At 37.4% G+C, this 23,745-nt stretch overlaps 1 protein-coding gene across 1 annotated transcript in view; it reads right to left on the bottom strand.

Moving 5' to 3' along the window:
• MGAT4A (alpha-1,3-mannosyl-glycoprotein 4-beta-N-acetylglucosaminyltransferase A) overlaps positions 1-23,745 on the bottom strand; it is a 91,280-nt gene that overhangs the window by 7,598 nt on the left and 59,937 nt on the right. Inside the window, exons 9-16 of the mRNA XM_081832303.1 lie at positions 18,437-18,483; positions 16,664-16,777; positions 14,987-15,062; positions 7,539-7,653; positions 6,301-6,431; positions 2,788-2,895; positions 2,419-2,663; positions 1,779-1,792 (exon numbers count right to left, since the gene is read on the bottom strand). Of these exons, the coding sequence (XP_081688429.1) occupies positions 1,779-1,792; positions 2,419-2,663; positions 2,788-2,895; positions 6,301-6,431; positions 7,539-7,653; positions 14,987-15,062; positions 16,664-16,777; positions 18,437-18,483 (850 nt within the window). The remainder of the gene's footprint in view (positions 1-1,778; positions 1,793-2,418; positions 2,664-2,787; positions 2,896-6,300; positions 6,432-7,538; positions 7,654-14,986; positions 15,063-16,663; positions 16,778-18,436; positions 18,484-23,745) is intronic.

Genomic DNA, 23,745 nt, shown 5'->3' with positions numbered 1-23,745 from the left:
CCCACCCCCCACCACTCCAGCAACCCTCAGTTTGTTTCCTGAGATTAAGAATTCCTCATATCAGTGAGGTCATATGATACATGTCTTTCTCTGATTGACTTATTTCGCTCAGCATAATACCCTCCAGTTCCATCCACATCGTTGCAAATGAAGATCTCCTTCCTTTTGATGGCTGCAGAATATTCCATTGTATATATATACCACATCTTCTTTATCCATTCATCTGTCGATGGACATCTTGGCTCTTTTACTTGTGGGTTGTTTTAAGATTCCTGAGTGGAATTATATGGTATCTGTCTTTCTCAGGCTGACTTAGTTCACTTAGCTTAATACCCTCTTGGTCCATCCATGTTGTCACAAACGGCAGGATCTCATCCTTTATCTGGGTGTGTAATAGTCCCTTGTGGGTACATATACCACATTTTCCTTATCCATTTGTCTACTGATGGACACTTGGGTTGCCCCCCTATCTTGGCTACTGTAAATAATGCTGCAGTAAACATAGAGCTGCAAGTATCTTTTTGAACGAGTGTCTTCCTTTGCTTTGGATAAATACCCAGCAGTGCAATAATTGGATCATATTGTAGTTCCATTTTTAATTTTTTGAGGAACCTCCACACTGTTTTCCACAGTGGCTGCACCAATTTACATTCCCACCAGCAGTGTGTGAGGGGTGCCCTTTCTCCACATCCTCACCAACACTTGTTATTTCTTGTCCTTCTGATTTTAGCCATTCTAACTGGTATAAGGTGATATCTCATTGCTTTGACTTGCATCTCCCTGATGCTTACTGATGCTGAGCCATCTTTTCATTCATCTGTTGGGCCTCTGTATGTCATCTTTGGAAAAATGTCCATTTAGGTCCTCTGCCCCATTTTTTTAATCAAATCATTTGCTTTTTTGGTGCTGAGTTGTGTAAATTCTTTATATATTTTGGATATTAACCCCATTTCAGATATTTATGATGAGTCTTTTTTTTCATGTAGGCTCCACACCCAGCATGGAGCCCAACACGGGGCCCGAACCCATGACCCTGAGATCAATACCTGAGCTGAGATCAGGAGTCAGACACTCAACCGACTGAGCCACCTAGGCACCCCTATGATGACTCTTTTAAGTGTGGTAAATACTACCTCAAAGTGCTGAATATCACACTATCTGGTATAAAAATGAACATTAAATAACAAAATATTATATACTCATAAATGCAAAATATTATGCAAAAGTATTTTTAGGTTTTTCCAGTCATATTCCCATTGCCCAAAACATTTTTACACACTTAAATTCCTCTTTAGAATCAGTTTAGAGAATAAAATTAATAACATGTTAACCATGCATTGTTGCTGAAAACCTTAAGTAGAATTATTCCAAATGATTTTTGGTGGGTTCTAAAAACTGGATGGCCCTCACACGGGAACACATAACACAATGTGCCACAGGCTACAGAGTAGCCCGTTCGGGGATTACATTTAAGTGTACCCCAGACGGTGTAGTCTGGGGAAGACACCCCAAACTGAGGAAAGGTTGGAGGAATCATGACTGTTAAAAAACAGGGAGAAATGGGACACCTGGGTGGCTCAGTTGGTTAAGCGTCTGCCTTCGGCTCAGGTCATGATCTCGGGGTCCTGGGATCGAGTCCCACATCGGGCTCCTTGCTCAGCGGGGAGCCTGCTTCTCCCTCTGCCTGCCTCTCTCCCTACTTGTGCTCTGTCTCTGACAAATAAATAAATAAAATCTTAAAAAAAAAAACAGGGAGAAAAGAGTCCTAAATTCTGTACAATGAACATCAATTCTAAAAAACACAAAAGGGTTATAAATTCTTCCACGGCGGCCTAAAAGCAAGCCAGCATTTGTGAAATCACTGACTAGGGATGGTCACAGTCTGTCAAATTTATCATTTCAGCCAATTTTCTAGGTAACTGACTAGCTCTCAGTCAAATCCCAAGGGATATTCTAGAATAAGGACATGAAAACTAATTTTATATTTTGAGGGAGAGTTCTACCTAAAAGTACTAAAAAAACTATACTAAATATATGTTCAACAATACCAACAGAATTTATCAAACATGCTAAGGGCTGATATCATATCTGAAAACAACATACCCATTTTACTACCGAGTTGTAGGAAATGTATTTTTTTTTTTAAAGATTTTATTTATTTATTTGAGAGAGAGAATGAGAGAGAGCACATGAGAGGGGGGAGGGTCAGAGGGAGAAGCAGACTCCCTGCCGAGCAGGGAGCCCGATGCGGGACTCGATCCAGGGAATCCAGGATCATGACCCGAGCCGAAGGCAGTCGCTTAACCGACTGAGCCACCCAGGTGCCCAGGAAATGTATTTTATAACCTAACATTTGGGACCCACTGTCTCCTCACATCTGTTATATACACAAAAAAAATCCATCATAAATCACACTACGAATAAGAGGTGTAAAATTGCAAGACCAAATAGATTTCAACAGTCACCAACCTTTCTACATTGACTGGCTTATCAAATTTGAACAAGATATAGTCTCCGGCTACTGGGGTGATAGCCCAAAAGAAATCCTCCCCCATGTAAGTTTTCTCCAGTGTATGTCCTTGGTAGACCTTCAAAGAAGTAGATATCTCTGCAGGTGGGTTTACATGGATTTTAAGAAGTAATGGTTTCATGTAATCTTTATCCTAGGAGGAGAGACAAGTATGCTGTTAAACACCATAGTTTATTTATACTGAAGAAGAAGAGCAATGACTATATAGTAAATAACAAACTGTATGTGCATGAGAAAAATAAAATTAAATCACCAACCGTGAGTTTCTGAATTTTTCCTGATAGAGAAGAATGCAGACCAACATGTTGGAAAAGGGAAGGTCTGAAGCGAATTCGTAGATTTGCTTTCTGTCTATCACAATGTTTCTAAATATTGAAAAAAAAAATCACATTAGTGTCAAAGTGAAATCTTGTCCTCAACAGAAAAACCAGAAGTCTTTTATTAATTTCTTTCTTTTTAAAGACAGAGTGGTGGTGGGGAGAGGGAGAGAGAGAATCTTAAGCAGGCTCCACGCCCCGCACCAAGATGATGTGAGGTTCCATCCCTGAGATCATGACCTGAGCTGAAACCAAGAGTCGGACGCTTGACCGACTGGGCCACCCAGGTGCCCCTTCCAGAAGTCCTTTTAAAGAATATTGGAAAGAAAATCCAACTTCATCTCATAATTCCAAGTCATAATTTTTAGGGTCTTCTTTAAGACATTAAGAGATTTGCTATCTACTAGATAAACAGATATGGAAATTTACAATAAGCACAACTAAGAGAAGATTTAATTTCAACCATCTTCAGGATATGTCAAAATGTACATTCGACTTTTAAAATGCACACACTACAGACTAGAGGTTTGGTTCAAATATACAGAATATCTTTAATCGGATAATATAATGAAGAATTTGCAAATAATAAAAGGCACATTTTGTTGCATTAAAGTAATCTGAAAATGCAAGGCAACAGGTCGACCATAAGCAAGTACATGGTATCTCAAGTTCCACAATTCAACTCCAGTTGAATACGGGAGACTCGTACTTCCACATGAAGTGCCTCCCGGCCTAGACTTCAGATTACAACCTGTCCTCACGCTTGGTCCTGGTGTAGGGAACCCATAATGCCAGCAGGGCCCTCCCTGTGTGTGAACTTGGTACTTCAAGACAGCCCCAGCTATCCTGTCAGGCTTTTACCAACTCTTCTCATTTTCAATGACTTTTACAAGTAGTAGGCCAAGAACGTACTGAAAAGACATACTCGTGTATCTTTATTTGTAAGACATTTCCACTTGGAAAGGCCTCCAATAATTTTCTGGGTACTAAAATGCTTAATTTTTCTCAAGAGGTTTTACTTCATTACTGTTATTACTAACACTAGAGTAGAGGTAATAGAACATATTCTATTTACACAAATCGAACTCCTCAAGTGGAAGGCGAGGGAAAGGAAGGAAGGGAGAGTAAAGGAGCAGAGCAAGGGATGCGGGGGAAGGGAAGCTGGGGGACGGAGAGGAAGAAGAGAATGAACAGTGCCTGAGACTGAGCCCTCTCAATAAGCCATGGACACACGGGTGTCTGAGGAGTCAAAGTGGGTTGAGAAACCTGTGGAAGAATGTGTGATGCTCAGAGGGGTTTTCCAGACCACTGTCAAAGAGATATTGTTCTGGGGGCCAGCAAGTATGTGGTGACAGCTTCCCTGACATCCTAGGGGAAGCAACTGAAGAATTATGGGCCACAGAAAAACATGGCCTAAGGAGCAGTGACAGGATAGGTAGGTCAAACTGGCCAAAGGGCTGTGTGCTAAAATTTATAGATGATTTAAATGGTTTTATTTTTTACTATCAGAAATTCTCACCCCCCCAGACTCATTTTAGAACCTAACCCTATAGGAGATAAAATACTGCACAGGACCAACTGAATGCAAATATACGGTAGGAGTGTAAAGATCACATGAATTTTCCCATGTCCTACAATAAAAATTCCCATAAATCACAAAGAAAATACAGGCCAGGACTTACATCATAAAAATGAATTGTTCAAATCAATTTATATGTTCAGTTATTGTTGGAAAGTAGCTACTTTGCTATTTGGCTATGTTCCATGATTTGCTCTAAGAAAGTGTTTTAAAAACAAAAAAACAAACAAAAAAGAATGTAACAATAGCTTCCAAACATCAGAAGGCAGTATCCTAAAAACTAATTGGCAGGTAGGATGATCAAACTATTCTAGATAATACAATAAGTCATGAAGTCAAATTAATTGTTTGTTAGAGTTAAGTCATCCCTATAAAGACACATTCCCATAATAAAGAGTTCCTGTTACCACATGTCGAAAACAACTTATTTTTAAGAATGTGTATTCACATTTATGCTTACACAAAATAAATACTTTTTTCCAGAGGCACAATTCAAATTGGACAAGAAAAACATATCTAATTACTTTTTACAACAAGATTTCTATGGAAATAACATAAGAAAAAAATCATCATTTGCTTACTTACCTGCTACCATCACCCCAAAGGTCAGCATATTAGTATGATCACTGGTTTCTTACAAGTAATATACTAAAAAGTACTTTTTGACTTGCCATTGTTTTGGTATAAAATATTACTTCTATTTTAGTCCTTATTTCCAGATATGTTGGGGCCTGATAGTGTCCCCAAAGGATTTGAAAAAAGAAAGATGACAGAGAGTATGAAGAAAGCTGAAATAACCCCCACCCCCAGGACAGATAGAACATCGATAGCCCACAGTAACGAAATACCAGAGCCTGAAGACACAGCTAACATTTATCAGCAATTTAAAGAAAGGTGGACTTCACTGATTTACAGGATTTTCCACTGTTTTTTTTTTTTTTTTAAAGATTTTATTTATTTGACAGAGAGAGACACAGCGAGAGAGGGAACACAAGCAGGAGGAGTGGGAGAGGGAGAAGCGGGCTTCCCGCGGAGCAGGGAGCCCGATGCGGGGCTCGATCCCAGGACCCTGGGACCGTGACCTGAGCCGAAGGCAGACGCTTAACGACTGGGCCACCTAGGTGCCCCTCCACTGTTATTTAAAAGTCCCTCTAATTTAGGAACTTTCTGTCAGTTCAAGAAAGCAAGCACTTCAAATGTTAAGTGAAAACACTGTTTTCATTCAGCTATTTAACTGTTCATTTACAAAATCTGGCTCCCTGAAAGTCACTTTCACGAGATACAGAAAAGAAGGCTCTTCCCGTTAGAAGGTAGGGGAGGGACAGTAAAGTATCCCTCAAACTGAGAAAGCACAGAGTTTTATTCAAGGTAACTGATGGTGGGTGGGTGGGTGGGTGGGTGGGTGGGTGTGTGTGTGTGTGTGTGTGTGTGTGTGTGTGTGTGTGTGTGTGTGTGTGTTGGGAGGAGGGGTGGAATTGGGTGGGATGATGATCCAACCATGCAGTTATTCTCAGCAAGGTCTGGACCTTAGTCCACAGATTTTATAGAGCAAAAGGACACACTGTAGTGAGCAAGGGCCCTGTAGTGAGATCAAAGGGTTTGCATGCACCTGACAGCTAACCTTTAATTAGATCTCCTTGTACCACCTGTGTGTCAGGAAGGGGAAAGACTCTATCATCTCTAACAGATACAGGGCAGACCAAAACAAGCCCTCTCCATCCCAGCCTAAGGTGGCATTTCTAACGTATATATATGAATCATCATGAGCCCTGAGCACGTAGCCCCAAGAGAGGTCATGGAGTGAACATGAATAAAATGACGGGCCGGAGGAGTGTCAGCACTCCTACATCCACCCTCACAAGAAATCAACTTACTGCATCTTTTTCAGGGTTGCAGACTTTTACCCAGAGTATATGGTCCAAGAGCCAATCAATGGGTTTCTCCTTATAGAACATAAATATGAATTCCACAATCAGAGTGAGGTCTGGTGCTTGAAACATTTTACCTGAAAAAAACATTCTCAGTCAATAGCTGTTATAAAGAAACCAAGCAACAAAATGGCTTAAATAAATGAGATCTATACAACAAAAACATAAAAGCTTGTGCTTTCAAATAAAAGTCATTAGGAATAACTTCCCCCACTTGTCTTATCAAAAGCAAACAAACTTGCTTCAGCTAAACATTCTGAGTTGTCACCTGGGTATACACAGAACTACTAAACTCCTGACTTTCTCCATTATAAAATCTATCACACAGCTACTGGCTCAAAGGATTCAAGAACCAAGTCAGAGATTTGTTTCCTTCATGTCTTATTAAAATTCCTCCCATTTAAAAAAAAAAAAAAAAGAACTTTAGGTTCCTTTAGGTTTAGGTAAAAAAAAAAAAAAAAAAAAAAATTTAACCAAATCAATACATGCAAAAAACAAAGTCTAATGCTGTCGTCAACGAAACCTTCACAAGTAAAGATGGTTTTTGACTCTTAAATTAAGTTTTGAGATCCCCAACAAGGTCAAAGGCCCAGCCTCTAATACTTAAGGTTTTAAAGTACTACAGGAAGTTAAATGTGATCCTCTGGGTGTTTTTTAAAACCTGTAAACTTCCTGCAATTCTTCAACTTTCAACATGTTCTCCTTAATTGCAGAATTTAGGGATTTTAGTGGAAAAAAATTTTTAAATGAGCACCTTGCCTAGTCTATGAAAGCAACAAATGAATAGGAATTAATCACTGAACAGGAACTTCAAGGACTACACCAAACACCAGAAACTCATACTAGAAAACATTTATTGTGGCACTCTTTTTAAAAGAACCCTGATCCTGCAAAAGCACTGGGCCATAAAAGAGCAACTGGAGGGGTCAGTAAAGAAATCAGATATGCTCAGGACCATAGCTGGCTATGTGCGCGTACTCCACAGTAAGTACTGCAATCCTAGAAGTATCCAAATATTATTCTGGGGTGACTTTCATCATTTCATATGTAGAAGTTATAAATTTCCTCAAAAGCAATCCATTTCCAGAGGGAAAAAAGGCAATTTTAAGGTAAAAGAAACTAATTTAAGATTCCAAGAGTCACAGTTATTTCTGAAAAGTAGGTAAATCTGACACTTTTCTTACCAATGAAGCCCAGCTGGGAGAACTCTAGTATCATCCATTCCTCAGAAGAAAGTTGAAGTGCAAAATTTTTTATAGTGTTAAAGTAATTCTGTTTGACAATAATATCATCTTCAAGCTAAAGAAAGTTGAACAATCAGATTAATAAATCAGAAAGATGAAAAGATTCAGATAAAAGGACATTATTATAAGAAAACTCAAGCACACTTTTATAATGCAAATCAAGAAAAAAATGGTCAAAAAAGGTGAAAATACCAAAATAAATTTTATTAAAAGAAAATGAGGAAAATAAAATGGGAGAGTCACATAGCAGGTCACCTGAACCACTCCCTTACTGTGGGAAATCACAGTCCCACTCCATGAATACTCTTTCAGCCCTTTCATAGTGCCCAGCATGATTTCACACTCTCCTTTTTACTTTTCAAAGGAAAAGAATTTTTGTAAGCCTTTAATATTTTTTTTTTATTTTTACATAATACATGTACTAAGTCAAAAAGCCAACAGCTTTCTTTCTCTGCCCTCCAGGCTGCCAGTTGAGGTAACCAATGTTAAAAGTTGGGTGCGCATCCATTTGACACTTTCTATATGACCATCAGCACAAAAAGACCCATATGTACTTAAGGTTCCCATCCACATTTACATTTTTATAAATAAAGGAGCTTCTTATCACAGTCTTTTTTTTCTCTTAATACATCATGAATATCTTTCCAGGTTAATAAATATTTATTAGGTGTATAATATTCCATGATATCAATGTAAAACAATTCATTCAACTCTTCCCTGATTGTAGGCATACATCCAGCTTCTCATTTTTGTCAATACAAACAATGATGTAATAAATATGCTTATATTTACATATTAGTGCTTTTCATTTCTGTAGGACAGATTCCTGAAAGCTCACTTTTGAAATTTTAAAAGATATCTTCAGGGGCACCTAGGTGGCTGAGCTGATTAAGTGTCTGACTCTTAATTTCGGCTCAGGTCACGATCTCAGGATTATGAGATCGAGCCCCACATCAGGCTCTGCGCTTAGCTGGGAGTCTGCTTGGGAGTCTCCGTCCCTCTTCCTCTGCCCATCCCCCTGCTCTCTCTCCCTCTCTCTAAAATAAACAAATCTTTTAAAAAATATAAACAAACAAATGATATCTTCAAACTACTTAAGAAACTGGCGATTCAGAGTGCCAGTTAATCCCATATGCTCAGTCAGCATCATGTGTTATTTATGCTTGGAATTTTTACCAATTCAATTGGGAGCTGACAAAGATCAGGGATCATAAGTGTATGCAAAGACTTCCTCCCTAGAATCTCCTCTTATAAAATTTTCAAGTCACAAGGTGATTTTAATATCCTAAAAATTTTTTTCCTTTTCTTAACTTCATGTTATCGCTTCTAGTTACCTGCTAAGTAATTTTCACTTATTTTGATATTTAGATTTTTCATGTATTTAAATCCCACAAGCTTTCTTCTTCCTACCCATGAAGAAACAGCAGGAGTATCTGGAAAGACAGGATACTGACTCACCAAATATTTATTGAGCTGCTATTGTGTTCCAGACACTATACTAACCCTAGAGAATATATTGGTGAACAGAAAAGACATGTTATATGCCTTCAGAGCTTTAGGGAAGCTGGAAGGGAAACTAGACAAAGCTCAGAACTACACTGACATCTAGCTTTCCTTTATGAAAGAAGAGGGGCCCACACTCAAACCTAAACACTGTCTATGCCCAAAGGAAAGATGATCCCTAATATCAGGCAGTTCCAATTTTTCCAATAAGTAACTGCAAAAACAAGTTTGGACTATTTAAATGTATAGAGATGTAGTTGAAATATTCAAATGCCTGTTTAAAACTTAGTACACTGATTTTGGTTACCAATTCAAATTTTTACATTCAATTAGGAAAACTGCTTTGTTCCAGTCTCACATCTATCTCATCAAACAACTTCATTTTTATTTCTGGGCTCTCTAGTCTGTTCCACTGATCTGTGTGTCTAGTTTTGTGCTTGTACAGTACTGTTTTTATTCTTTCAGCTCTGTGGTCTAGTGTATCTTGAAATCTAGGATTGTGTTACCTCCAGCTTTGTTGTTCTTTCTCAAGACTGCTTCGGCTACTCAGGGTCTTTTGTGGTTCCATACAAATTTTAGTATTATTTGTTCGAGTTCTGGGAAAAACGTTGTTGGTATTTGATTGGGACTGCACTGAATCTGTAGGTTGCTTTGGCTTGTATGGACATTTTAACAATATTAATTCTTCCACTTTATGAGCATGGAATATCTTTCCATTTGTTTGTGTCTTTAGGTTCTTTCATCACTGTCTTACAGTTTTCAGAGTACAGGTTTTCATCTCCTTGGTTAGAGTTTATTCCTAGGTATTTTATTCTTTTTTGGTGCAACTGTAAACCGATTGTTTTCTCAATTCCTTTTCCTGCTACTTTGTTATAAGTGTATAGAAATGCAACAGATTTCTGTATAGAAGCAACTTCACTTTTAAAAAAACTTAAGGTAACTCTAGATTCCTATGTGGCCCTAAGAAAGAAGACAGAGATCCCGAGTACCTTTCACCCAGTTTCCCCCAATCTAACATCCTCCAGTATAACGGCACCACAATTGACTGACCATTTAATTCACTGACCTTATTAAATTTCACTAGTCTTACAGCATTCAGGTATGTGTAGGGGTGTGTGTGTGTGTGTAGTTCCATGTAATTTTTGGGAGAGAGAACAATTCCATCATGAGGATTCTTGTGCTACCGCTATCCCTTAGATCAATAGCCATGTCCTCCCTTTCCCTCTTCCAGCATCTGGTAACCAACAGTCTGTTCTCATTTCTACAATTTCGTCATTTCAAAAATGCCATATAAATGGAATCAAACAGTACATAACCTTTCAAGATTGGATTTTAAAGTCCCCATAGTCCCTAAGATCCAAGATGTGGTGTGCATCAATAGTTTGTTTCTTTTCATTATTCCATATTCCATGGTAGAGTGTGTCACCTGCTGAAGAACATCTGGCTTGTTTCCAGATTTTGGCTAGCACGAATAAAGATAGGAACCCTCGTGTACAGGTTTTTTTTAGGGAGCATATGTGTTTCTCTGACATAGGTATTTTGTCATGGCAAGAGCCGGTCTTTAACAACTCTTACCTCTCACTAGTGATCACTAGTTTACAGAGGGAAGCTAAAAAACAAGATGCAAAATACTGTTTTTACAGTATGTAAATGTGCTATCAGAAAATGAATATTATATCTTGGAATATTATACATGAAATACTTTATATATTTTTTTGCTTAAATTTTTTTGAAGTACAAAAAGAAGTAAAAAACTAGGGGTGCCTGGGTGGCTCAGTCAGTTAAGCATCTGCCTTCGGCTCAGGTCATGATCTCGGGGTCCTGGGATTGAGCCCTGCATTGGGCTCCCTGCTCAACGGGGAGTCTGCTTCTCCTTATCCTCCTGCTGCACACCCCCCACCCCAGGCTCACGCTCTCACTCTCTCAAATAAAATCTTAAAAAAAGAAAGAAAAAACCAATGGTGGTTACCCATGGGGAAGGGAGAAAACAGGATGGGAATGTGAATAAAAGTGAGATTTCTGTCTATCTTATTTTATGTAAGGTTTTGATTTTGAAATTTTTTTAATAACTAAAAAGGATAAAAAGTCCTAAAAACTGGATATGAAATGAAACAATTAAACCAAGTTTCATATCAATTTGGCGGCATGGTCACACAGTATAAAGAATTTCTTCCAGTGGCTTTCAAACACAGAATTTTGACTATATATCCATAGTAGGATATATTCTAAGGGAGGAAAAAAAGGACAAAGAAAATTTAAATAGCATTCAGCAGTTTAACAGTTAGTAGTGATAACGGTATTATTATTCTGAAACTATTTCAGACATACTGTAGAATAAAAGAATTATGTTAAAAGGATAATGTTTTTAAGAACCAAGCCCTAAAATCTTCATTTGATTTGGGAATATCAATATGAGCTTGTAGTTTTCCTCCCTGAGAAATAAGCCCAAGAAACAAAGACACCATAAGAGCAATGAGCATCTCACGCACCCAGATTGTGGTCTTAAATACTATTTGCCTCCAAACACAACAGGACTCCTTACAGAAATGACTGATTCTAGATCTGAAACAGGAAATGTGCAAATCTTGTGCCAGTCAGCAAAGTAGTGATCAAAGATTACTGGACTGTCATGGAAGGAATACAAGAACCAGTTTTTTTTTTTAAAGATGTTATTTATTTGAGAGAGAGAGAGAGTGAGAGAGACAAAGCACTAGCAGGGGGAGTGGCAGGCGGAGGGAGTGGGAGAAGCAGGCTCCCCACTGAGTTAGGAACCCGATACAGGGGCTCAATCCCAGGACCCTGGGATCATGACCTGAGCTGAAGGCAGATGCTTAACCGACTGAGCCACCCAGGTACCCCACAAGAGCCAATTTGAAGAGATTCCCACTGGTTTATGATGTACCAATGTGAGCATCAATGTGAATAATGACTGCAAGGACTAAGGCAAATCGAATATATTTTTAAAGTCCTTGAGTTCATAACAATGTTTTTTAAATGGCCATCACTGGAGACTTCTAGGGTACCAACTTTAAAAATTAATGAAGAGAAAGAATAGGCATTTATTCTGCCTTTCCTTGGTGAACTGTTTTTTAAGGTAATCAAATAGAGAGGAGCGAAAGTTCTTTACACAAGAACTCAGCTTATAAGAACGTTACAAATTACAGAATTAGAAAATGGTCACTTGGCCACCTCTAAGGAAATAACTTATCTGGGGAACAATAATCGATGATTTCGGAAATCACAGGGGGAGTGGCTGCTGGGGAGCTTTATAAAGGACAGATGGGGCTGACACCACCAAGCCCACTGATTAATGTTGGCATCACTGTAAGTGGGGCAACCAGATATAATGGGCCTTGTGATGCGATTTGGTAGGAATTACACAGTGCCACCCAGGAAGTGCCTGAATCACCCAACAGCATTCCAGAAGACACTTCAGTTCCAAGTCAGCAGTGATATAGCACTTTATGGAAGTGTGAGATTCTGTCACAGGAAACTTCATTCCAAGCCATAAATGTAACACTAGGACAGGTGGCTTTTTTTTTTTTTTTTTTTTTTTCCCCTCCTTTAGGGCTATGCCTGTGCTGACCAGAGAGTAACCTCTGACTCAGCTGCCTTTTTAAAAGCACTCTCCCAAAGTCCTGGGTAGGATACCCCCAGCATGTGCAACCACGAAGTCACACGCCTCGCATAATTATCAAGTCTGTATTAAATCCCTTTGCTTCTTCACACTAATTCTCCCCTCATTTTGCTGGGTGATCTCTATCCTTCACAAACATTCAAAATCGATATTAAGCTGAGGACTTTTCAGGCTAATGCATTCTTCCCACTTTATAGATCATAATGAACTCAATGAGAGAATTCTATATAATATGAAATTATGTGAAGACTTCAATATGAAGCAACTCCCTCTTTTCAGAGGCATAATTTTTGAGAAAATTGGGTAATTTTAGGGATGTTCATTGGATTCATCTGTGACACAAGTGAAAAGTTGGGAACAATCTCAATGACCAACAATAAGGTCATTATGATATCTGAATAATGATAGTTCAATAAGTGATTAAAAAGTATTCCTACCTGTAATTACTGGCTTGTAAAGGTGTCTACCATATGTGAAATGACAGTAAAACAGGCTATGAGACAGTACGGACAGTATGATCTTGTTCTTGCAAAAAGCTGTATTAAATGAGTAAGTATGTGTAAAGCCTAAGTTGGAAAGAACAATGTACAACATATGTTAAGTGTGTGGTAAGTGTCAGTTCATAGCTACTGTGGTTATAACACCACATACACACACCCTGCTTAACTGAAGTTATATTCATCCTTTTTTTTTTTAAGATTTTAAGAGAGAGTGGGAGAGCAAGCACAAGCAGGGGGAGTGGCAGGCAGGGGAGAAGCAGACTCCCTGCTGAGCAAGGACTCAATCCCAGGACCCTGGCATCACGACCTGCACCGATGGAAGGCAGACGCTTAATCAACTGAGCCACCCAGGCGCCCCCTCCAACCTCTTTCTTAACCCCATCCTTTCCTTAATTTTCTAAACCCTTATGTTTCCTATAATCCACACACACAAAAAGTGCTTTAAGATTCTATTAATTCTATGCTTAGAGAGAAATTTAAAACAAATTTTAAAAGCAATGTGACTACACTTTTAAATTCTCTCTATAAAGTTCTTGACCATCGTGTAAATATATAGAGGCCCTAGAACAAACAGCAAAGGTACAGCTACGATAATATGGGACACATGAGATAAAATGTTTTGAAGCTATTATCTTGAAATCTAAGTAAGACTTCTCTAAGACATTTAAAGGAAATGTACTAATTAAAGGATACCATGTTTTTATGCTCCCAACTCTTGTACACTGTTATATACAATGTTATATTCTGACCCTATCATCATTAACATTTCTCAACCTGAGAACCACAAAAGGGTGCCTGCACCTTTGAATGCAGGTGGCCCAAGATAAAATGTCAAAGGAGACAAAGTCTGTGCTCAGTGAGACTGCCCTCCCAGGGGATAGCAAGCTTCTCCTTCTTTCCTTCCCTCTCAAACCCCTCCTAGCAGCTGTAAAACCATTTATTTCCTTTCTGATTCAGGGACCCAGAGCCTCTTCTTGCCACTCTCATCAAAACCCCTTCCAGGGAAAGATCTAATAAACTTTTTATACTAATAAATAAATAAATAAACAACTGACAGGCTCAGTGTGCTACATCACTCAGTGGTATGTGCATTTTGAACAAGGAATAAAGACCTTTGGTTAAAGAAATGAAATTCCAATTGTAAAATTTAAGCTTAAGTCACTAAGGAGAATGAGATTTGGAAGAAATAAGAGCCTCCTACAATTATTTAAGTTGTTGCCTACCTGGCTAACTTAAAAGCCACATCATTACAGACTTATTCTTTGAGCCATGCTGCTAAAAGCTGGGCCATTAGAGCTAAACGTCAGTTTTATTATCTTCAGTATAAATGTACATGTACTATAGCATTAAAAAAAAAAAACAACAACTATCTTACTGTAAGACCACCCAAAAAACTATCAGAAAATCCTTCTTTAAAATTTGCCAAGTAATTAAGCCTTAGTTCTTTTTAACAGTGGAGAGAGGGAGAATGAGAGCAAAGATGGAGGGATGGGAGAAGAGGAAAGAGACGAGTGACCTGCCCACTGTCACACCATTGAGTGGAAATCTAGTGTTTGTGCTAAACCAGAGAATGGAAGAGCAGAGCCCACATTACCAGGGACTATGACAGACTCTTCTGCTCTCTGATATACTGTATATATCTTAGAGGGCTTACACTTTCAAAACTTCCTGTTTTAATGAACATATACTCTGGATACTACTTTTTCCTTAAAAGTGTGAAAAAACATTAAAGGACAAACCACACTTACCTGAATGTAATATATTCCCTTTTCCTGAGCATACATCATTAGAAAACAATAATCTAGGTTTTGCTTTGTTCTCCATCTGAAATAATTTTCAAAAATGAGTTAGGAATCAGACTCAAATTGAGCAAAACAAGATTAAATGTAAATATTTTATAATGCATACTGCAAGTTATATTTTATAATACATATACATACATTACATATACACCGTAGACAATACATATATACAAAATATCTGTCAACCCATAGATACATGTGTATCTATATACATAAACACAGGATACACCCATGTAGGAGAGCACGAAAGAGAATTCACTTTTCTCTAATGAAACCTTTATCAAAACACTAATCATCAAGATGTCCTGAGGAAAAAAGGAGTCCTTCAAGTAATTTTGGGAAGCACATATATTCCCCTTCTGGAGACATATTCGTATATTAGAGGCACTGAAACATACAACAGTAAATGCATTTGTTGAATAAAAAACTTTTTAGTCTAATATTTTCCAAACTCCTTTGACTGAAGGCCCTTTTTTCAAATGTAACATCTTAATGTCTCCGGGAAATTGTGCTCCAAAAACTATACTTTGGGGGTCACTGCTTTGCATGAAGGCAGAAATTAATAAATATTGTACTGAATGCTTAAAAAACCCAAAACACATTAAAGTTTACAATATTAAGTCCTTTCAGGGAATTCCTGGTAGCCTATAGAAACAGACTAATGTTGAATAAGAGAAGTGGTTGTAATAGTTTTTAAAAACAACAACAACAATAAAAGGTTTAAATCATACTAAGTAAACTTCTCCAGAATATACCTTATAAGTTGTTCTGAATTTAATGAGTCCACCTAGAATTTACTGGAACCATTCCTAAATTTTTTAAAACTAAAATTATATTTATTGAGAGACAACCAATTACATGGATATATCTGTCTTTCAGACAAATTAACAACTCAAGAAATATAATCTCTTCCCAAAACACTATTTTTTCCTTTTTTCTTGTGACATAAAATCCAAAACTAATGAATATCTCTTAGATTACATTGTTTTTAATAACAACACAATAAAAGTTTTCCAGTCCTTCAATTTTAGAGATTTAGAGACAAATAAATCCCAACTGGATTTTTACATTATTACGATATAAATCTGCAAAACAGTAATATTGTTATCACTTCCACTGAATCAGTTCTCATTTACTTTGCATACAGATATGAGGTTTCTATCTGAACTAGCTTTTGAATTATTATGACTATATTCTTAAGTCAGAACCCCACAGAACAGCAGTTATAAAAGTTATTGATCGGGGTGCCTGGGTGGCTCAGTGGTTAAATGTCTGCCTTCAGCTCAGGTCACGATCCTGGGGTCCTGGGATTGAGCCCCTGCATTGGTCTCCCTGCTCAGTGGGGAGCCTGCTTCTCCCTCTCCCTCTCCCTCTACCACTCCCCCTGCTTGTGTGTGCTCTCTCTCTAAAATAAAATCTTTAAAAAGTTATTGTGCATACCAAATTCAACCTCTCATTAGAAACTGCACATAATTTCCAATCAAATAACCAAAAATTCATTAGCTCTCACAAATTAGCTAAACCCTCAAATGTGCTACATTTCAGTAAATACTTATTACATGCTAAACATTTGCTACATATCATACTCACAAGGGTGGGTGGTCTTAAACAACACAGGCTCACCTTACTCTTTCTTTGGAGTCTCCAAATGTCTCCTTTAAGTTTGTCAGGTCAGGATAATAGCTTTCAGGCGGGGATATTATTTCCACCAAGCCAGAACTGATTTCTTTAGAAAATCTACCATAAGAAAGGTTAGCTGAGTTAATTTAAGTTCTGTGGGATTTTCTTTATCTCAGTGCTCAACTTATTGTTCTTAACATAAAACACATCAGTAAGGCATACTGTTAGGATCACTGTGTGCTCATGGAAGTCGCTCATCATTGATTTTATTTGCCAGAAAATACAAATTTTTCCAGTAACACAAAGGGTGTTTTTTGTTTTTGTTTTTTTTAAGAATGCTTTAAAAGCAGTGTAAAAAATGCTACTATCCTTAGAGAAGCATAGAAATCCTAAGCCAACTGCACGGATTATATTCCTAAAAAGTATCAGAATTTTAAAAAAGTAAATGAAGGTATCACAGAAAATAGAGAATTGAAGAAAAACAAGCCAGTGAATGTGTGTGTCTATCTCATACTTTGAGCAATGTCTGGAGGAATCTGGTTGTCCTAACTGTTGGCAGTACTAATGACCTTAGTGGGAAGACACCAGGGAGGTTGCTCTCTCTCCTACAACGCAGGGAGCGGTCCTCACAACAAAGAATTATCTAGCCTCAAATGTCAATAGTGCCAAGGTTGAGAAAACCTGTTATAAAGTTTTTGTAATCAGCTTGACTAACTCAAACGTACTTCCTTCCACATTTGCATTCTCCCTCACTTAGTTTTTGAAATCTCCACAAAATCCTTGTGCAACTACCTGCCTTCACACAAATGTTGTTCATGCTTAGTTGGACTTTTTCTGGGCTTGGTGTTCCTACACGTTGAGGAAGAAGAGAATCGACAAAATCACAACATAAGCCCCACAGACCTACCCATGCAGTCTAGGGGAGCAGGGGCCAATAATTACTGCCCTGCTCCTGTATTTGAGGAATCTATACTAAATTGTGCTTATATATAAAGGGCTGCCAAGAAATTGAGCACTTGAGGAAAAAAAAAAAACGAACAAATGCACAATTTAGTTCTGAACTCTTCATATATTTTTTTAAATTTCTGGTTTTTGCATTTTGATAGACAAAGTAAGAACCACATTATTTTAAATCTAGAGTTGACCAATAATTGTTGCTTCTTTCGGTCTTTTTAAGTAAAAGATACATCTTTGGGGCAAAACAGGTAAAAGTCAATGAAGAAACCCTTATTAATGACTAGTTTTTATAGCACTTAATATTAAAACTATGAAGGCAGTATTATAAAAACTAATCATATCTGAAACTTACTAAGCTTTCCACTTACTCAGCTTTCCACACTTACTGTGTGCCTTGCTCACAGTAAATTGTTACTCAATCTTTGCAGAATAGAACCGATTTAGCCATAGTCTAGCACTGAGGTTTCAAACAACTACAAGACTACCTATCCTGACAGCAGAAAGTTTTTTTCTTGGTTGACTGAGGGTGAAAGACATAAGTAATCTCATACGACCCTCTCTATGGTCTTCAAGATCAATAATTTATTTGACAGTTACATATGTGTGACATTCAAATCTTTTCTATATTGAAATACACCAATTTATCCAGAAAACCATATATGCACCTACTTTATGACAAGGTAAAAGACCAATGATAGTGACCCAATGAAGACTAAGCTCCACAGAGAAATGAACTAAAAAAAAAAGGCATTTTCTTTTAGCAAAAAGCCAGTAGTAACAGTGACTAAAATATTATCATTTTCATAATTAAGAACTTACTCTTTCTCCAGGTTGGCTACAACGCTGTGTACATAATCACTATCTGTCTGGGAAAGAAAAAAATTACACATACATTAATGTTTTTAAATTTCTTTTTAACTTTTAATAATGAATTCAAATAAATAATTACAACATTCAATGAAAGCATTACATTCAATTTTCAGACAACTTATGGATTTGCATTTCTGTATTCTACTTTATTGCGCTACATCATGGAGTTTTTACTAATTCAATAAGCAGATGTCAGTTTTTATTACTTTCAATGGTCTCTGATTCAGTAGAAAAAACTGAGTACAGAAATTATTTCTACTTCTTCTGAAACATCTGAACTATAAGTAGTGAATAAATAACAGATGCAGCATGCTACAGAGAAAGATTTCTCCACTTGCAATCATAAAACTTAGGTTCAGATTTGTCTCTGTAGCTACTTGGCCTGTATATTAAGTGAAAGTAAGTGACTTCTGTGAGCCTTCCTTTCCTATCCTATTAAAAAAAATAAAAGGCAGGAGGAAACAATACCTTTGAGACTATGACACTTAATGATAAAACCATGTAATAAAAAGCTGTTATTGTCTGCATTATCATCATTATTATTAGGCTGATAATGAGAACCCGAGTCAAAAGCACTTTACCCAGAGTTAGAAATAAATGCTTATCAGACCTGTGTATTTTTAAATTATATACAAATAGGGGTGCATCGGTGGCTCAGTCAACTATCTGACTCTTCATTTTGGCTCAGGTGAAGATCTCAGGGTCCTGGGATCAAGCCCTGCTTTGGGCTCTGCACTGAGCGTGGAGCCTGCTTGGGATTCTCTGTCTTCCTCTCCTTCTGCCCCTTCCCACCACTCATGCAGTCTCTCTCTCACAATCAATCACTCAGTCAATAAATTATATACAAATAGAAATCTAATACTCCCTACCAATTTTAAATACCTTTGCGGCTTATATTAAAATGCTCAACTGTCAAAAGGAATCAATGATATACATAAAATATGATCTAGGATATAAAGACTGCCAAAACACTTAATACTTGAAAACAAACCAAAACAAAAAGATAAAGCTTAACCCTGGAACTTACAAAACTATTAAGCTATAAAAATGGTTGTATAGAAGATTTTCTGGAAAAGTATTTTAATGTCTGTTAATTGAAAGTGATTCCTATTTTTCTTATTAAATTTAAAGACTTAGGAATGAGACAGTAAGACCACATCCTTCAAACTCTTAACTATGGAGATACAACCAGCACACAACTCCAAACCCTCTGTACTTGCCCTACGCAAACCCAAACATTAGTCAGTCATACCTCTTTCAGTAAATTACTCACTGACATGTTTAACTAATGAGTATCTTACCACTCATCAGCTATAAGTTTGGAGAATATGAACACAATTGGTTTATATAAATTTTAACGTTTAAGCAACAACCTGAAATTCAATATGGTAAGCGTTTACTTAGGGCCAGTGATGGGCTAGCCAAGGAAAAAGGAATACAGAGATGAACAAGACCAGCTCCCTCTCCCCAAAAGGCTGTCCAAGAGGTGGGCCAAGATGATTAAGTGGATGCAAATGTAGATTTATTGTGTAATGTGTAGTAAAAAGTATGGAACTCAAGTGAAGCATATCTAATATTATCTAATATCATAGGTAATCTTATTTTTGCATGCTAATTGACATAACTAGCAAAAGATTTGCTTAAATGACTATAACTGGTGTCACTTTTCTACGAGAGAATCCATCCTTTCTGGTATCAGCTAAGGGGCCTGTTCTGGGAAGCCTCTGAAGAAAGCTAAATGCCTACATGGCACAGAAAGAGCCAGGCCAGTCCTCCTCTCCATAGGGCCTCTCCTTGCCTCCCCCTCACCCATCCCTGTTGACAGTAAGATAGGCAGGATATGAGATCCTGGGGCTGGCTTGCTTTAAATTGAGAGCACTTTTTCCTGAAACCTTTTTTAAAGGCATGGGGAGACTTTTTTTTTTTTTTCCCCATGTGGAGACTTTTTTTTTTTTTTTTAAAGATTTTATTTATTTATTCATGAGAGACAGAGAGGGAGAGAGAGAGAGAGAGAGAGAGAAGCAGGCTCCCAAGGAGCAGGGAGCCCGATGTGGGACTCGATCCCAGGATCCTGGGATCATGACCTGAGCCAAAGGCAGACGCTTAACCATCTGAGCCACCCAGGCGCCCCGCATGTGGAGACTTTTTAAGAGGCAGTATTATCACCCAATTCTGGGAATGTATCTGTGAATATAAGACTGAGATGTGTGTATTCTAGAGGGTATGTGAATGGTATGCTTGGGATAGGTAGGAAGGAAAGTGGACATACATAGAAAAAGAAGGAACATTTTTTCCTGGAGAACCAAGTGTTCCTCGTGGTTAAAGTTAAATATTTTTATATTAAAACTAAGATATTATTAATACATACTGCAACAGGGATGAACCCTGATGAACATGACGCTAAGTGAAAAAAGCCAGTTACAAATGTGTGTCCACATATTGTATGACTGTGTTTGCATAAAATATCCAAAACGGAACAATCCATACAAACAGAAAATAGATTAGTCGTTGCCTAGGGCTGCGGGAGAAGGGTATTAATGCGTATTAATGGGTGCAGGGTATTAATGGATGATGGTTAAGGGGAACAGAGTTGTTTTTTGAGGTGATGAAAACGTTCTAAAACTGATTGAGATGATGGCAGCATAACTATGATTTTAAATAGGTAAATTACAAAAATGAGGATTAGAAAAGTTAAATGTAAAATCCAATTTTCTATTTTTTATATATTTTAGGGAGTATAATATGCTATTAATAGCATATATGTGTAATCTGCGAATATTTTATATAAGTACAAATTGGGAATACATGATCAATGGAATGCTGAACAGAAATGCTTAGATCATATTGCTGCACTGGACCAGTTCTGGTGAGACAGACTACAGAATGCTCCATCCCAAACCAGCAGAATGCCCATTCTTTTCATGGAACATAAATTCAGTAAAGTTGCAGGACACAGAGTTAACAATTTTGAAACAACTGAAATGAAGAGAAACAAAACAACAATTTGAAATCTGTTGTGTTTCTCTTCACTAATAATGAACTATCAGAAAAAATTTTAAGAAAGTCATCCTATTTATAATTGCATCAAAAAGAATAAAATACCTAGGGATAAATTTAACTAAGGTGGTAAAAGATCTGTACTCTGAAAACTCTAAGATACTGATGGAAGAAATTGAAGACAACACAAACAAATGGAAAGATAACCACGAGCATGGACTGGAAGAATTGTTAGTGTCCATACTATTTTCAAAACAGTCTACAGATTTCAATGCAATCCCTATCAAAATACCAATGGCATTTTTCTCAGACCTACAACAAATAATCCTAAAATTTGTATGTAACCACAGAAGACCCCAAACAGCCAGAGCAATTTTGAGAAAGAAGAAAGAAGAACAAAGTTGGAGGTAACATGATCCTGATTTCAAACTATACTCCAAAGCTACAGTAATCAGAACAGTATGGTACTGATAGAAAAAAACAAATAGGTCAATGGAACAGAAGAGAGGCCAGAAATAAACCCACCCTTAAACGGTCATTCAATCTACAACAAAGAGACAAGAACATACAAAGGAGTAAAGACAGTTTCTTTGATCAGTTGTGTTGGGAAAGCTGCACAGTCACATGCAAAGGAATAAAACTGGACCACTATCTTCCACCATACCAAAAAATTAACTCAGAATGCACTCAAGACTTAAGAGATGAAACCATAAAACTCCTAGAAAAAATAGGCAGTGAACCCTGGGACATAATTCTCAGAAATGTTTTTTTGATAGGTCTCCTCAGACAAAGGAAACAAAAGCAAAAACAAATGGAACTATATCAAACAAAGAGTTTTTGCACAGCAAAGGAAACCATCAACACAATGAAAAAGCAACCTACTGAATGGGAGGAGATATTTGGAATGGTTGCTACCCAAAATATATGAAGAAGTGGTACAACTCAGTAACAAAAACCTCAACAACCTGATTTAAAAATGGGCAGAAGACCTGAGTAGACATTTTTTCCAAAGAAGACACACACACACACACACACACACTGGCACGTGAAAAGATGCTCCCTATCACAATTATCAGGGAAATGCATCTCAAAACAGCAATGAAATACTACCTCAAACCAGTCAGAACAGCTAGTATCAAAAAGACAAGAAATAACAAGCGTTGGCAAGAATGTGGAGAAAAGGAAACCCTTGTGTACTCTTGGTGGGCAAATAAATAGGTGCAGCCTCCTGTGGAGAACAGTACAGAGGGTCCACAAAAAATTAAAATACAGCTACCATACGGTCCAGCAGCTCCACTTCTGGGTATTTATCTAAGAAAACCAAAGCACTAATTCGAAAAGATACTATGTATCCCAATGTTCAATGCAGCATTATTTACAATAGGCAAGATATGGAAGCAACTCAAGTGCCCACTGATAGATAAATGGACAAAATGTGATCTACAAAGTGGAATATCATTTAGCTATAAAAAAGAATGAAATCTTGCCATTTGTGATAACACAGGAGGACCTATAGTAAATAAGCCAGACAAAGACAAATACAATATAATTTCACTTATATGTGGAATCTAAAAAACAAAACAAATTTACAAACAGAATAAAAACAGATCATAGATATGGAGAATTGGTGGGGGTGGGGTTAAACACGTGAAGGTGATTAGGAGGTACAAACTTCCAGTTATAAAATAAGTCATGGAGATGTAATGTACAGCATAGGGATATGGTCAATAATATTGTAACAACTTTGTATGGTGACAGATGGTAACTAGACCTATCATGGTGATCATTTTAAAATATATAAAAATACTAAATTGCTATCTTGTACATCTGAAACTAACATAATATTGTATGTCAATTATAATCCAATTTTTTAAAAAGGTTGAATTAGTCAACAGCCCATAAGATAGTCTCTAGAAAGAGGTCATAAAAATAAAAACAATATCCACCACTTTGGACAGTTACCTCCTAAACAGCCTCTTAAGATTTTGTATCACTAGGTTGATAGCATTGTACAAATCTTCTCTATCCTTACTCATTTTTCTTTATTCATTCTATCGAGTAATGAAAGAAATTACACTTCAATTCTCAAAGATGGTGGAAGAATTTGCTTAGAATTCAGAAGTCCACTGATCAAAGGTCTAGAGCCCATGATGTAGCAGAAAGTCAGGCACACGAGCAGTGTAGACCGGCCCTCAGGCTGCTGACCAGTAGAAGGGATCAAGGTGCCCTTTGATTCTTTGTTCTAGTTCTGAGAGACTGCA

The sequence above is a fragment of the Leptonychotes weddellii genome, chromosome 10, assembly GCF_054177405.1.
Source record: "Leptonychotes weddellii isolate Sample4059 chromosome 10, ASM5417740v2, whole genome shotgun sequence".
In the NCBI taxonomy this organism is placed as follows: domain Eukaryota; kingdom Metazoa; phylum Chordata; class Mammalia; order Carnivora; family Phocidae; genus Leptonychotes; species Leptonychotes weddellii.
Note: the sequence above shows the minus strand (reverse complement) of the source record. Positions and strands in the feature narration are given on the sequence as shown.